Consider the following 17,887-nt stretch of genomic DNA (forward strand, 5'->3'; position numbering starts at 1 on the left):
GTCGCATACTCTGTAACAAATAAATTCCATTGACGTAGATACGTACATCAAACAATGAAGTGAAGTTCGGGCTGTGTATATGCAGTGGCGTAACAATTATGACGCGTGGGTATGCGGTGCATGCGGGACCTTAGGGCCGGAAGGAAATTCGGTAAGATTTCCAAATATTAATAGACATTAAAAAAATAAAGTTATAATTAAAAAATATAGGAAAATCAATTCACACCAACTGAAAACAGTCAAAAGTATGTATAAAAAAGTTCTGACTTAACGAACTTGCAATATTAATATGAAGAAGTTGAAAAAATGTATTTGAAAGAAGTGATTTTACATACAGGCTAGGAAGATCATTTAAGATTTGCAAGTTTATTTATTTCATTGAAAAAAATACGGGGCCCTTGCTAACTTTTGCATGCGGGCAAAATTTTTCTAGTTACGCCACCGTGTATATCTTATAGTCCAAGCGTACATTTTATTCGTTCATGGACATACTAGTTTGTTCATACACGAACTAATCTGGCTGGTTATAGTGTATACAAAAGAACAAATTGACAAACGAACTATAATAGTTTGTTAATGCACAAACTATTAAGCAACCATTTGTGTCATTCTCTATGTACATATGAGTTGCTATATTTTAAAAATTTGCGGAAACGAAATTATATAAACGATGTAATGCGGTTTCTATAGAATTTCTTTTTTAAATACTTGGAATTTTGAAATCTCTAAGTATTTGACATCTCAAATCTCTGAGCTGTCAAATGCGACACCTGGTGAGTATATGTATTTGAAGATAGCTTTTGACTGTTACCACTTAAACTAAAATCAAATAGTTTGTGTATGAAAAAACTAGTATGTTCCTGAACGTGAAGAGTGAAAACTTGGACTGAATAGCTTGAAAACGGAATAGCTTATAATCCTTTCGAATTTTGCTTTTATTTTAATTTTTATATCAATTACACGAATTCGTACAAAACGCGAGAGCCACTGACTATGGCAACGGACCATTAACGCAACTGTGCGAAAATTCACAACGGCCAATTTAATAAAGGCGAATTTCTACTTCCCGATTCAGGGATTTTCGCGGCTCGGGATCATTCCCACGCCTTTCAACATCCCCAAAGAAGGGGGGGGGGGCAGATTTGAATTTCATTATAATTGGACGAGCGGCCATTATCGCACCCTATTTTTCACATTGCGTCGAAAATTACTCCATCCCGTGGTGTGGGTGTGTAATAGTAGGCATGACGGACACACCCTGCTCCGGTATTATATCTTCAAATCCTATTAGGAGATTTGCACACCGACCGTTTCCCTAATTTAAATACCCCGCCGATAGTCCTGACCCACCCTCTCCTTCCTCGAGGGGGTGGGTAATAATCCACCCCCGGACACGTCGACTAACCCTGCGTTGACTTTTCGTGATTTTGTAAGCAAATATAATCCTCGGCTTTGATTGCATTTAATGAATGCTAATGGCCCGACCAACCGACCGACGATACTTACAACGTTATCCCCGCCAACGATTTTTATATGTAAATTCGTTCGAGCATGCGAAGAATATATTTTTACTTATGTATGTGAGGTAGATATTTTTTGGTCGAGGTCGGTAATTGCCGTACGTATAATATACCTACGGACTTTGTCGATGTAATTTGCAATTTTTTCCATCGCATAAAATAGAGTATAGCTTTATATGTATATTAAAATATATACAAATAATAATCACTATGCTATTCATTTAAAACTATGCATATATATTTTTAACCTATTGTAAAAAAATGGTAAAAAAAATTCAATAATAGGTGATCAATTTATTATGTAACCGCGGTTGCGTTATAAATGAATCACACAATATATTAGAAAACTTGGTGATCTGTATTTATATTGGAAATTTAAATAATACTTATATTTGCAGTATTTTCAGAGTTTAGCTCTCATATTTATATCAAAAATATAAATGTGTATAGATTAAAATAAAGAGACTTGTCTAAAGTGAATTGTTATGAATCGATAAAATTTGGCGAATTTCTTTTGTCGTAATATTCATACTGAAAGTATACAAATATGTAGAGAAGTTAATATGGAAATTGTGGGCAATTAGGTCATCTTTGTTTAACTTAACTATGCCGGAAAAATGCATTGTAAGTATACAAACAATAAGAAGGCTCGTCGGAATGCGATAAAACCGTTTAATATATTTTTTTTTATTTAAGGAAAAGGTGTATAAAACGATGCAAAATTAGTATCATTACTTTATACTGAGTTGTCGTTTATAATCTATAAAGATTTTCTTACTAATTTAAGTGTTGAGTTTTAAAAAATTAAATATTGAATGATCAATTTATAATGTTGTCACTGCTCAATAGTAGAAACAAGTATTTGGAATATTTTTTAGTTAATTATGGATGATTTTAGTGCTCTGAAACTACCCACACATATATGTACATAATATAACTCCAATCAATACCTGTACAAATATACACATAAAAAAACATTAGGAAAGTAGTATAGCATTGTATATAGGTGGGCAGCGCCGGGTAATTGAAGCGTCCGTGGCCGTTTTCGATTGGCCGTGTTATTTATGCATTAGGCTAGATTAGGGTAGAACTGGGGGTGGGTTGTAGAGGTGAGAGGGTGGGTCGTAGAGACGGCTAACTACCCTAATTGGGATCCGGGCACAGGTGGGTGGGCGGCTTATAAGCGTGTAAGGATTAATGCTTCTGAGTTCAATTGCGCGAAACGGCTGAGCCGACCCCCGACGCCTAGGGGCGGCCCTGGCCCTCACCCTTAAGGCCAGTTTAGGGTGACCATCGAGCAATTAAAAACGAATGCGATCTTCGACTTCGGACGGCCATTTTGCCAATGTCCACACTCAAGTGTGAATAAATTTCCATGAATGAAATCGTAGCGAAATTTCCGCTGACGAAATTCGCTTCCGGTCTGCTTGTCTATTATGAATGAAGAAAGTCTTATGAAATTGTAGTATTTGTGAAATTATCAACGTGTATTCATATTGTTGTGAAATTGACTATTCAATGCTCACTTTGATGTCTTAAACATCAGATTTTGATTATACAATATTGATATAATGAGCACTCGAATATATGTTAATATACAAACTAGCTTGTTTAATGTAACATTTATACTGCATAATTACTATTATTCAACTGTTATAAAATAAAGTTTTGTAGATTTTTTACTGTAAAAAAATCAAGATAAATCAACCATGAGGCGTTCTAAATTAAGTCAAATTTATAATGGAAAAAAATGAAAGATTCAATTGAATAGAATCAAGATTATTATACAATGAATCTCTGCATTTTCGTTAGCTCTAAAAACAAATATAACAATATTACAAACTAGTATGTTAATAAAAGTATAAAATATGTAAATATTGAAGTGCTGTAATGAGTAGTAGAATTCGTTAAAATGTTATGTACATACGTGAGTCTCGCGAACAAAGTGTTTTAAATTGATTATAATTACCGAGTACATATTTTTTATATAAATATACATAGAAGATACTATTGTTGACTTTTAAAACATAAAAAAATCAGAATAGGACATCGGAACGTCGTCAATAATTGCAAAGAATTCGTCGGAGTCACGAAGTTTAATCTGACTAACTTTGCGTGTACATTTGACGTCACACAAAGTGCAAATGCTTACTAAATAAACAAATTTGAAACTCGGCGTAAAACAATAATATTAAAACAAATTAGACGTGCAGTAAATTAAAATAATGAATAAATTGAATTTAACGAGTGCACGTGAATAATATATACGAGGCGATAAAACCGCAATTAAGCGTTATCGCGACAAATTTCACATTTATTACGTCCAAATATAAATATGTATGTAATGGAGTACACTTAGTCACTAATATTTTATATTTATTTCATTTAAATAAACGATTCAATAGGGTTGGGATAAAAATCGCCTCACTTTTTATTTTTGTTTATTTGTGTATCTTTTTTTATTTACTTTGCATAGATAAATCGTTAGCTATTTTCACTGACTCGCCCAACACCCCCTAGAATATACGGTGATTTTAATAGGTCTTTAGCCCTGTCCAACCCCCAACCTCCCGTAGGGGCTCATTTCGCATGCAAAGTCTTCCCCGACCCCTCGCACGTCCCTGGTCAGGCTTTAATTGCCTTTCCGATCGTTAATGAATGGCCCACCGTGATAAAAGTATTAATGGACGACCAGGCGACTAAGACCAGGTTCAAAAATAACCCTCCATTTTCAACCCCCTGCTGAATAATATGCAATTTCGTCGCCTACCTCTGCACTCAAATTAAAGTTACAGAGGCTGCATACTGAGTCTCATTTGACGCGACTTTTAAAAGCTTCCACTTTTTTACTTTTTTCATAGTCGTATCGCTATTTGATATGAAAAAAAAAATAGTTGTATCAAGTAAATAGCCAATTCCATCTAGTTTCATATCATAATACATACAATTCGACGTGTACATACAATTGTATTTATTAATTTTATATGGAAAGACAGAATAAATATCAGTAAATTCTAGAACGTCCAGAGTTGAGTAATTGATTTTGCTGTATGTTGAATTAGAAATGAAAATAAAAATAAGAAATAAAACTATTACGATTGTAATGAATATTACGATAGGCTTATTTGTATTGAAAAAAACAACATTTTTTATTTATTTAATTATAATAGTCAAAATCCAAGGCATTGAATCAAGCAGTTATATGAGTATGTAAATATATGTGCTTATGTTGGATTAGATATTTTTTTAAATATTTTTTAAGATTTGTTCAATGTACATATTAAGTATGTGTACAAAATTTAAAGATTTCATATTAAATATAGTACATTTTTTTACATTTCATTCAGTTTGTATGTAAGTTAAAATATTTCATACAGAAAATTATGTAAGCATTCCGACTTATATTGTATCGACTCGCTCGATTCTTTTGATATGATAATAATACGGTTTGACGTTACAATTACCATGTTTTCTTTGGTAAGTTTCGTCCCCCAATGGTATTCGTACGCGTTTCGCACATTTCGAGGCGTTTTGTACGTATTACATATAACGATATTGTATAACAATAATATCTAGTAATGGAATAGAAAAGAATTCGGCGCTTTAACCGGTCTAATGCCTAATGTATTCAACGACGATTCGTTTAAACGCGTGAGGATTTTTAATTGTGCTGTTACACATTCAAATTATCCGAGTGCGTATTAAAATTCCTGCATGTCTTTAAATATAATTTCGTAGTGTTAGAAAATTAAAATTAAAAGTTTGAGCGCCGCATTCCGGATATTGAAATAACGCAGTCAAGTTCGTGAGTACGCACCTGCACCCAATGCACGCTCGATAGCGCGTCTCCGAATCGTTATTTAATTTATTTTTATTATTATTCTCGACAATACGCCCCCGTCCTCGTATTTATAACGCGGAAAAGAAAAAGAAACGTAAGTAGTGGAGGGAAATAATAAAGAAACAACGGCATATAAAAATATGCAAATTCGGTTCGGTTCGTATGGAACTGTTGTTCTAATCCTTCCATAATTACGTTACACGTTAAGCCGAATTTACATTTTTATTATGTTTCCGAATAAACGAAATGTATTTCACACCGTTTTCTTGTACTGTTTCGTTAGATTTATGGTGGTTAAAAAGTGTATTTTTGCGCAAAAATAGCGCTCTCGAACATAATAGCCCCACACTACATAGATTATTCCCTTGCAATTTCGAGTTAATTTGCAACTGAAGAAAAAAACGACTCAAAATATAGACTATTTTGATGAATGTCGTGTCTGGACAAACGCAATACTTTTCGCCAATTTTTTCACTAGAAAACTTTTTCAAATGCGAGTACAATTATTGAAAAAAAAGCCTATTAAAAGTGTAACCATTTGAACACATACAGTTGTTAAATTATTTGAATTTTTCAATTTAAAAAATATATTAAAAATATTATCCTATTCGACATGTTTTCAATAACAACATGTGCGTAATATCTTAAATCAAATTTTGAAGCAAAACAAATAAAAATATATTTTACATTCAATGAAGTGACGTATAAATTTATCAGCGCTTTCAATTATTGAAAAAATACATAAAAAAGTTTTATATACAATTTGAATTAAAATTAAATATGTAATTAAGCATAACACTATTGATAAATTGTAAACAGTAAAAATGTACATGCGTTATTAATATCTATAATAATGCTCATTTCTCTAGTATATATTACATACATTATGAAGCAATTATCAAATATGGAAGGAATTACATACATTCCCTTCCTCTTACTTCCCCAGACATGTTGATAATCGCCAATTTCCGGTTCGTCTGCCAGAAATCCGGCAAAGGAGTTTCTAGTAGTAGGTGTAGTAGTAGTAGTAGTAGTATAATAGTAAGCAGTAATAGTAACGGCTGCGTAATGGCGACAATAGTAGAAATGGAAAACCCTTTCACTATAATAGATATCTACATGGGCGACGATTTTGGGCGAATGGTAACGAGTATTTTACGAGAACAGGAAGTGGCAATTGTGGTGAAATAAAAATGGAAAGATCTTCGGTCGTCAAATTGAGGCTGAAGATCCTAATCTAAAAATTGTAAAAAAGCACTTTGAAAGATGACGTAGGTACTGAAATCAAATTGAAGATTTAATTGAATGAAATAATATTCTCTATTTCAACATAATAAGCAATTTCTATATAGAAGTTTAGTTCATACATATGTATGTACGATATTAGGAATAAAAAATAGTAGATGTGTATCGATACAAGGAACGTTTTCCCGAATTGAGGGGAAATAAAAATGATATAGCTACCATATATACACAAATGTAGATAGATGTATGGGAAGCTGGGAATGAGCGAGAGCAAGTCGAAGTTTTCCCCTCTTGCGAGTGGCAAAAAGCTTCCGTCTGCTTAAGAATTCTCAAAACGCGCCATAAAAAATCAATTTTAAAAACGGTTAAGTTGAAAAGTTACGCGTGCCTCGGGTGCCCCTCCACTGGCGGATAAGGGAAACTTTCGACCCCTCCCCTGTATATTTTTTTTCGGGAAAACACTTTTCCGAATACGAAAATTTCCCTCTAAATCCGAACAGAAAAATATATATAAAACTTTCTATATGTGCGTCGTTAAATATGATAGTTCTTCGCGAAATATATGTATTATTATAATAAGAAAGATAAACGCAGAACGTACATACATAAATTATGCGTGATAATAATTTCAGTCACGTAAACGTATTGACTTTTGAATTTGCATAACAATGCGACACAACGACGTAATAATTTTTGTACAAAATTAAATAAAAGTAATAATGTAAAACAATCAATTTTCGAATAAGAGAATATTAATTGAATTTAAATGTCTCGCATTCTAAACGAAGCGTAGTGTTCCAAATGTACCAACATATTACGTCTGTAACGAACACTCCTTTTCATTGAGACTTTTTGCAATATTGCCAAAGAATTTGGCAAAAATTGTACTATATTATATTGCGTAGAAATATCAACTATTTATTATATCCACTGGACTCTCTTCTAATAGTATTTTTTTCTTTATATTAAAGCAAAATACTAAAACAAACAAACGGTCGAATGTTGGGTAAAACATGCGTAATAATAGTGCTTGAAACGAAGGCATTTTTTCGCCCGTTATTTTGGCACTATCGCGATAATTTTTTCAGCAAAATATAGCACATGCATCGTATTTTTATTGTATCAATTCTGCGATTAACCCTACAATGACCGTAATTAAAAAAAATAATAAAACGCAAACGGATACGAACCGCGCCCGTTCGAACGGCTCGTATCGGCCGTAATAAAACTGCTGAAAATCGCATTCTTTATTAGCGTTTGCACAGTGCTACCAATTTCAGGCAAATTATGAAAGCTGAAAAGGTGAGCCACCGACCCATTTGTCCCTTAATGGTATGCAGTTTGCAAATGAAATAGAAATCCTATGCTAATAGGCGAGGAGTAAGCCGCCGCGGCCGCCTATATTCGTGAGGAGAAGGAATTAATGGAATTTTCGTCCATGTTTACCCCGAACACCCCTTTTTTACGGTTATACCCTTAATAACCGGTCTCAGGGCTAGGAAAACCCGTCCCACCCCCTGGCAACCGGTTCGTTCGTTCGCTCGGACTCGATCTTATGAATAATGCATTCAATGCTATGCGGCAGTAAAGCGCTAATTGATATATGCCACGTTCGATAAGGGTTTCCGATGATTTTTGAATTTTTAAAAAATACATCTATATTCATAAATAAGCAGCGCACTATGAAGCTCTCATTTATTGAAAAAATAAACAACCCTTTGTTGTTGTATTGTGTGTAAATTATAAATGTGTCGGATGTGTATATGATAATAGTAGCAGTAGAAGTTCGTGTCGTAGCAATAAAAACACCAGTTGTTTGATTTACATTGAAACATAACGTTTATTCATCAATTCAAATCTCATCCATTTCCGTCAAAACATTCAAAAATTTAAGAGGAAAAGAAAATATATATTTATATATATATATGTATAAAGATGAAAAGAATAATAATGCGTAATCCTTACCAGCAAGGGTAAAACATATCACGAATTGTGTCTATATAATGTATATTACAATCTAATTTTATTTTAAAGTATAAATAATTCACAATTGATTCCGTAAACGGAACATTAAAAAAAAACCTTAACACAGAAAATATTAAGTACTTCATAATAATCATAATAATAATAATAATAATGTCCCGTATTAACACAATTCAATAATAGAACAAAATAAAGAAACAAACACAATAATGTTTTATAAACAACTTTTTAAAAAAATAAACAACTAAATTAAGGGTTTAAAAATTCATCGAGGCAAAAATGTATGATCACAAATTCATCATGTAAAATGCCCATTTTTATTTATGCTTTGTTTTATATACTGTATTCAATTTGCTTAATGACGCGACATGAACGAATTAAAATTATATGTAAATATTCGTATATAGTTTTTTTTTAAATATAATTACTAATATTCCTAAAACGTAGATTAAACTGGTAAATCATTCGGGTATGCAAATTATTTTTAATAATTTAATTTTTATACAATGGAATCACTCTTCGTAGCAAAAATGCCGCGACAGAAAAAAAGTAATCGCGATTTATTTTTCATATTCAATTAATTCACAACATTTTAGTAAAAATATTTTTATTCTGCTATTATTTATTTCGTATACTCGTTACGTATAAATTCCGCTTTTGTCATATCTGTAATTATTTCTTATACTTTTTATTCAAGAAAGATTTCAGAAATATACCAATGATTGTATGTATGTAGAAGTAGCCTAATTGAGAACAGTCTATGCACAACTAGATAATTCCTAATGAAACGATGGGAAGTTCAAATATATATTTTTTAAAATTTAAAATAACACTGACGTGTTGGATTTTTCCCGCGGAAAAATTAAATCAATAACAATACAACAATAATAATTAAGGAAAATCATCTAGTGCTAAGCGCAGACGTTATAAGTGAGATCAAAAAGTGTAAAATATCAAATATAATAAATATAATACAAACTTACGTATTACATATAAGTACTTACGCCATAAAATCATTGTCTCAATTTACGTATACTTGCATTGTATTTTTTTTATTTATATATAAGTTAACATTTATGTTTAGCATTTTTGCTTCCCGAACAAGGAATTTCACAATTTACTTGAGAAAATATACACAAGTAAAAATTAAGTTTAGAAGCACATTAGTTTTTATTACATTGTGAAATACGTAATTAAAATAGTAAATATATTGTATGTATAATATATATAATTAATATTTATACTTTTTATATTAAAATTTAAGTTAGTTTTTTTTTTTAATTATTCTTTCGTATACATCTTGTTTGTATCATCATTGGTTAAGAGCACATTTAATAATATATCGTATTTATAATATTAAACATTGAGCTCTGCAGGCATTTTTTCAATAAAATTGGAACAGGTATCAATTAATTAGAAGTTACGGTTAGTTTTATTTATTTTTTATTTAATTTAATTGACAATTATCCTAATTTTGACCATTTAATCTACGCATAATTAATTATTAATATTTTTAGGCTTGTTTTTCACAACGTTTAAATTTTTTCAGCGCACGTTTTATTTTTAACCGACAACCGACGGATTTAGAAAAGTCAATAAATCCGATCCGAAAACCCAAAAATTAATTTCGTCTAATGTTTAAAAAAACACAGCATAACATTTTTACAAGAACAATATATAAAACAATAAAAGTGGGTAACAAACAACAAAAAATAAGACATCGTAGTAATAATAAAATGAATGATCATTAGTTAAAAATTTAAATACAAAATCTACACACTACCAAGTTAATTCATAACTACCAACAACATTAAAAATTAATAATAATAAATTAATTAGAAAGGAAGAGTATTGGGGCGATTTGTTTTAGGGATTGAAGTGTGTATGGGGAAAAAAATGGATTCGTCATCGATGATCGTTTTTGTCAGTTTTGAAAATATCACACAAAAACCATTTCGTATACAACGGTCGCGAATTTCAGTCTCAGAAAAGTTTCTTTCTAATTTAGTATTTATCGATATATCAAATTATTAATTTATCAACAAATACATTTCGGGGAAGAGTAGGCCAATTGCAAAAACGAAGATTTGTTATAATTTACATTACAATTTCATCTATTTTGTATCATTACACGAAAAGTCATAATTTGCCTTGTTTTTTGAGGAGTTCGATTTCACTTCTGACGATTATAGGAAAGCCTACGAATAATATATTACAGTTATATCTTAATTACAAATGCACAATCGTCACAAATGAAATCGGGAATATTTTATCTATATTACAAAGTGGATTCAGAATAATTCTTTCACATTTACAGCATCATGGGAAGTGTTAAGGAAATCAAGGAAGGGCTCATCATTCGATTTAAACAATTTTTATTATGACTTTTCGTAACAATGATGACAAATTTACAATAATTTCTAACAAATATACAACACAGATCAGTCGCACTGTAACAATTACATTTCAAAACAAAATCAATACTAATATATTTATATATTACATACAGTAAAACCTGTCAATGTGACCACACTATTTGCTATTAAAATTACAATTTAACAATACAAAAAGCTTCGACTATCAATTTTTTACAATTTAATTACAACATATTTTCTGATTCAAGAGCCAAGACAAGTCGAAGTATAAAACTTTAAGGTCACTCACATGAACATCGCCAACCTTTCAAGGTCACATTTCAACAAATTCCACAATATATAAATATACCAATACAATAAAGGTCAGATTCATGGGACAAACCCACCAACGAACAACCTACACTGTACGACGAAAATCTCAATGAGTTTTCATCACACAGAATAAGCACGTTCATCAACAAGTTTACCCCATTTCAATCATCCACCATTACGCAGAAAAGTTCAAACAACTCATCCGACGCACTGGAAGATTACAACCGACATATTAAAGCAGCGTTTCCCAAATCTAATGAAATTTATGACTAGAGAACGGCGGTCAATAAAATAACAATAGACCTCTCCATTGTCCGAGAAAGCAGGAGGGCAAAAAAAAATGGTTGACAATAGAAATTGACAATAGCGAACCATTTTTTTAGCCGTCGAGCATTTTGTCCGCCGGTCCCTATTTAAGACATACAAATTCAATTATCGAACTTGATAATTTGAGATTGTTTCGTTTATAAAGGCGCGCCGCCACTCCACGGAAAAGATGCGCACGCACGGATCGTACACCGATCGTTGCTTCTGCGCACCCCCTTCGTACAGTGGCAATGGGCCTTTACAGAGAGATTAGCGGTTTTGGGAAACGCTGATATATATATATAGACACATATGTAAATACAGTGCGACTTACCATATCGTATTCTGTAATGATATAAAAAAATCGATTTATAATTATTAAATAGAGTGTGTGAGAAAGTGCGCGAGTAGCACCCCCGTTCAGACTTCGTTTTTGCAATATTGGCCTCGTGTTTTGTCGTGTAGGAAGAACAGGGGCGCCGGCGCGGTGGTCGTTGGTGCACGTCTGTCGTCGGGAGGATGTCGGGGATGGTAAGGTAAGGGTTAGGTTAGGTTTGATTAGGAGCAGGGGTGTACAACGTGGCTGTAGGTGGGTGTGAGGAGTTGGGGGGGCGCGCTGAAGGGGGTACTCACAACGTCGGGGGTGCTAGCGCCGTCCGTGTGCGAGGTGGAGTCCGCGTTGCTGCGGGCGCCGCCCTCTCCGTTGGTGGAGCCGTCGCCTGGGCGGCCGCCCTCCCGCTCGTCTATCACCAGGTCGATGGGCATCTTGCCCTTCAGGCAGCTGATGTACCGGTGGCAGAAGTTGTCGCACAGCTCGTGCACCTGCCGGCCACAAATCGCCCTTTTAGTCTCTCTGCCCAGTGTGAGCGTTGCCCTGGTGCGGCGCTGTGTGCGACGAGGGCCCGTTTTGTATCGGTTTCTTTTTACTGATCCAATTATCGTGCAACCCTTTGATTCGGCGACGGGTTGATAGGTCTGTCTGTGGTCGGATCGATTCGACTTCACTTTGATCGCCGGCTCTATGCAAGGTCGAGAGTCGAGTGATCAATTTAAAATGCAACCCTCGTTTTGAAATGATTGATCTATTGAATTTGAGTTCATTTTGATACATTGTGGAGGTTTTATATTGATGAATCGATCAATTTTAAATGTAACCATATATTTAAAGCTTGGGTTGATCAATTTAAAACGTAACTATCTATGTAAGGTTGAGTTTGATCAACTTGAAATGTAACTATCTATGTAAGGTGAGTTTGATCAACTTGAAATGTAACCATCTATCAAAGGTTGGGGTTGATCAATTTGAAATGTAACTACATATCTATTTAAAGTTTCGGTTGATCAATTTAAAACGTAACTATCTACATATGTAAGGTTGAGTTTGACCAACTTGAAATGTAAGGTGAGTTTGATCAACTTGAAATGTAACGATCTATCAAAGGTTGGGGTTGATCAATTTGAAATGTAACTACATATCTATTTAAAGTTTCGGTTGATCAATTTAAAACGTAGCTATCTATGTAAGGTTGAGTTTGATCAACTTGAAATGTAACTATCTATGTAAGGTGAGTTTGATCAACTTGAAATGTAACGATCTATCAAAGGTTGGGGTTGATCAATTTGAAATGTAACTACATATCTATTTAAAGTTTCGGTTGATCAATTTAAAACGTAACTATCTACATATGTAAGGTTGAGTTTGATCAACTTGAAATGTAAGGTGAGTTTGATCAACTTGAAATGTAACGATCTATCAAAGGTTGGGGTTGATCAATTTGAAATGTAACTATCTATGTAAGGTTGGAGTTGATCAGTTTGAAATGTAACTATCTTTACTAGGTTGGTGTTGGTCAATTTGAAATGTAACTATGTAAGATTGCGGTTGATCAATTTATATTGTAACTATCTATGTAATGATTAGGTTGATCAATTTAAAATATTACGCTTTGTATATAAGGTTAGGGTTGGTGAATTTAATTGTAACTATCTATATAAGATAGAGTTTGATCAATTTAAATGTTAACTATTTATCTAAGGTTGATTTAATTTGAAATGTAACTACCTCTGTAAGGTTTTGGTTGATCAGTTTAAAATGAAACTTTCTATGTAAGGTTGGGGTTGATCAATTTATATTGTAAGCATCTATGTAAGATTGAGTTTGATCAATTTAAAATGTCACCATATATGTAAGGTTTGGGTTGATCAATTCGAAATGTAGCTCTATCATTGGAGCTTTTCATTCTTCAATTTGTGTAAGTCTGATCAATCAATCTAAACGAAGATCTCTGAAAATATCCTTAACGTATTTCTTTAGTAAGACTAAATTTACAGTTGCAGTTTAAGTTAATCATTCCACATCAAAACATCCCAATTTAAAACTTACCATTGATTCAAAGCTTCAAGTCTCTTCCAAACAACCTATCAACGTTGTCACAATCTATAATGCGGTTGCGCGATAAAAGGATCACAACTAAATCGATCTGACGGCAGATCCGATTTTCCATAAAACCTTACAAAATTGAAAACCATATTTCGATTCGAAAACGGGTCCACGTCGACGACATGGACATCGCAAAACCAGGATTCAACAACATAATAGAAGACTGTCGAATCTCACTTATCGTCATGGTTTTCTAGCAAAATTTACTTAGACATCCTGGAATACGGATCTTTGAAACGCGAAAACGATTGAAAATCGGCGATTCGGTCTATCGAACGTTATGAAAACCTCATTTGGATAACGCGAGTTCCACAGACTTCGTCAAAATAAAATCGTAACCTAAATCAAATCATTTAACTTTTTTATGGAATTTATTGAAGTCGTGTTGTAGGCGATGATGTCGTCCTCTCAGCTTACAGTTAAGACTTACCTGAGCGTATCCTTCATATAAATTACCATCAAAAAGACATAGTAAAGCAAATAAAAGTTCAATCACCACACATAGAGTCTACCTGAAAAAGGATAAGGCATTCAATACTTAATCCTATCCTTTCTAAGAAAAAATACATTATGGTAGAAAAACGCTTAATAATAATAAAGGCACTATTGGAATTCAGCGACAGGATAACAAAACAGAAAATTCCTATTATGACATTTCCTTTCTGCCCACGTATAATCCCGAAGCTTTTAAGCAGATAATCGGATTAGAATTAATTGCAGTCGGAACCGAAGAAAACCACACAAATACTCAAATGCCTTCTCGGAATTGATACAAGTTTTTTTTCAAACATACATATGTTGAAGAACTTGTTCGCATATCTCCGAGGATAAATTGTATTAATTAATAGTCGAGTTGAAAGGAGTCAAGTGAGTGTTGAGCCTGTCTATATACATGTAAAACCTTCGTGTTGGGCTATTATAATTCTCATTATTATTATTATAAGCCGAGATTTCTCTCGTCTATACGTATCTATAATTGCTATCATTGCTATGTGACCTTTTCATTACGATTTCAACCTTCCAATCTACTCGCATCACAGATCACTGTCGTCGGTATGTTGTGTGTATATTTTTCTCCGACGAAGACGACGACGAGACGAGTCCGAGCGAAATCTCCTCACACGAGAATAAAATATCGAAGTGAAACTCAGCGATTGCCAATCTGTGTGTGAGATGTCGATCGTCATTATCGGGAAATGTGGCTTCGACAGTGCAACAAGGAAGCGTGCTTCAGAAACTACAAAGTCGGTATAAATGGACCACTTTTATGGTATTGATTTTTATAAATACAAGTTAATCGCGAGATTTTTTTATTTGATATACAATTGTTCTGACAATATGTGGGAATCCATTGCCTTACACACTATCAGAGTGAGCTAGATGGAAGGCCATAGGACTGCCCACGTCATTAGGTGGGAATATTTCAATATCTTACAGGGCAAAAGGGTTGGTTGAAAGGCAAAAAGAAAATAGTGTGCGGGAAAGTAAATTCATAAAACTGTCCACTTCACTAAGTGAAAATGTTTTCGTTGGCTTCCATATCAAAATAATAAATAATTAAATGTGCGGTCGTACATCCACCTAAATCCGATTTGGTGGAAATGGTGCTCAATTGTATTACTTTATAATTTAAAATGTTTTAGTCCTAAATTATTTTAACCTTTATTTATTTTTAATACAAAAATTTAAATATATTTTAAGTTTTCATTAGCAAGTAACGTCTCAAGTTTGATCAATAGACAAATCGAAACCTTTTTAATATTATCTTTCAAAACAAAGTACAAGATAGGCATGCTAAAGGCTAACGGTATTCTACAGGTTAATAATAATATACGACGGCCTACAAAACTCCAGGTAGTGTAGTGTAGAAAAAAAATCGAAACACAAAGTATTTGGTGACAGTTGACGTATCTACCTACAAATTCCGAGGTCAAACTTTGGTTAAGGGCTCAAATTACCTGTTTTGTAAGCAACACGCTTTCAAATACACACATACACAGTTGATCAAATTTTGTCGTACAAATGATCTGCATAAATCCGCAATTGTGCAGCTGCTTTGCATCTGGAGTCATTATCGACCCCCTCTCCCCCCCACGCGAAAATATATTTACACTAATATAAGTGCGAATAAAAAATACAAAAATAATAATCGTTCGGGTTGGCTCGGTGTCGTGCAAAAATCCAAAAACCGGTCACATTAAAGTTAATAGCGAATTTAATCGCGTCTCCTTTACATACTGATATCGGACCGATATGACGGCGATGCTGCGACAGGATGATTTACTTTAATCAACCGCTTAATAACTTTGCAGTATAAAAAATAAATAAAAATAAATTCAACTTCATTATAAACATACATTTTTTCCGACGACAATATATATCTTGAATGAAAATTTGCATAAATTAAATTAAATCGACATCTACAATTTTTCTATCCCGTGTACATTTTTTGTCCTGCCTAATGGGTTTGAATAATTTTAAATCAATCCGATCAAAGTTGAAGAAACAACGGATGAAAAATTTCCATTGCGAAACAAAGTGACACATACACGCATCAACTTGATTTACACAATCAAAAACGCAATCCCGATCAACACAATTGATTTTTTCGACAGGTGTCACAAATTAATCATCACCGCCAATTTGACACTCTAAATCACAAGAGAATTAACGCAACATCCTCGAAATTAGGCGATTAGTAAACAAACCACTTGAATAAACATCTTGGTGAATTTTCGCAATGTAAATATTTCTCGCTGAAAATATATTACATACATACATACAACAAAGTGTCACTCTCTTGACCCTAAAACTAGCTTACTTTGTTTACAATGATGCCATTCTGGCGTAGACTCAACAATCCTCTGCATCAACAATGATAAATAAAGCACACGTATGTTCGTTTTGAATTTAATAAGTATGTATAAAATGCAAATCGCGAAGCCGTTGCAAAATGCGGGCGACACTGACCCGTATCGGAATAGTTTTAGAATTTGCGCGATCGCTTATTTTTAGATCTATTTGTAATCAGATACTAAAAAACTACATCTTTGATGCAATGATCTTCATATGAAAGATTTTACATAAAAAAAACCACATTCATTATCTATTTTCCATACTCAAATGCGTACTTAATTCATTTTTACTAACTTTTTGAAATTTTATATGATTCATTTTGTAATATTTTTAACAAAAATACGTTAGAAGTTAGGTTAAGCTTCAAATTCGAATTGAAAAAGATTATATGATGTTTTTAGTCTAATTTTTTTATAGTTTGAACCATTTAAATAAAACCTTTATATTGTTAAATAAATAATAATCATGAATCTAAAATCAGATTACGTTATTTAACAATAGTTCTAAAATTAAATGCTGTTTAATTACATTTGAATCATTTTATTCAACAAATTGATTCATATCATACATATTGCGTGCTAATTAGTAAGTCGAATGAACACGTTATTTTATGCGTGTTTCGATCTAGGATGAACCATTTTTGTATGACTATATTAAAATATTTATACCACACCACACGGTGATAAGAATAGGCGAATCATTGAATGTGAATTCAAATGTGATCACTTGTGTATGGAAGATTTCAAATTGTTTAACGACCTATGTAGTATGTACTCGTTCATTTGGACAAACACAATAGTTAGCAACAAATGAATGAACTCGATATGAAACGTTGTAAAGAAAAAATTAAATAATGTAAACACAAACATACTTTTTTCATAATAACGATGGTGTTTGGGGGTAATTTGATAAAATTACACACATTACCGTCCAATCGTAATGACGGATCTTGAAATGAAAAAAACCACAATTGGGCGGGGCCGTGTCCTTATTGGCTCGTAAAAATTAA

The 17,887-nt window shown here is 33.0% G+C and overlaps 1 protein-coding gene across 1 annotated transcript in view; it reads right to left on the minus strand.

The window, feature by feature from the left end:
• The window catches only part of hth (Meis homeobox homothorax), a 473,716-nt gene that overhangs the window by 393,112 nt on the left and 62,717 nt on the right, over positions 1-17,887 (minus strand). Inside the window, exon 6 of the mRNA XM_077443725.1 lies at positions 12,216-12,404. Coding sequence (XP_077299851.1) covers positions 12,216-12,404 — 189 coding nt within the window. The remainder of the gene's footprint in view (positions 1-12,215; positions 12,405-17,887) is intronic.

This window comes from Arctopsyche grandis, chromosome 13 (assembly GCF_051622035.1).
Source record: "Arctopsyche grandis isolate Sample6627 chromosome 13, ASM5162203v2, whole genome shotgun sequence".
Classification (NCBI taxonomy): Eukaryota; Metazoa; Arthropoda; class Insecta; order Trichoptera; family Hydropsychidae; genus Arctopsyche; species Arctopsyche grandis.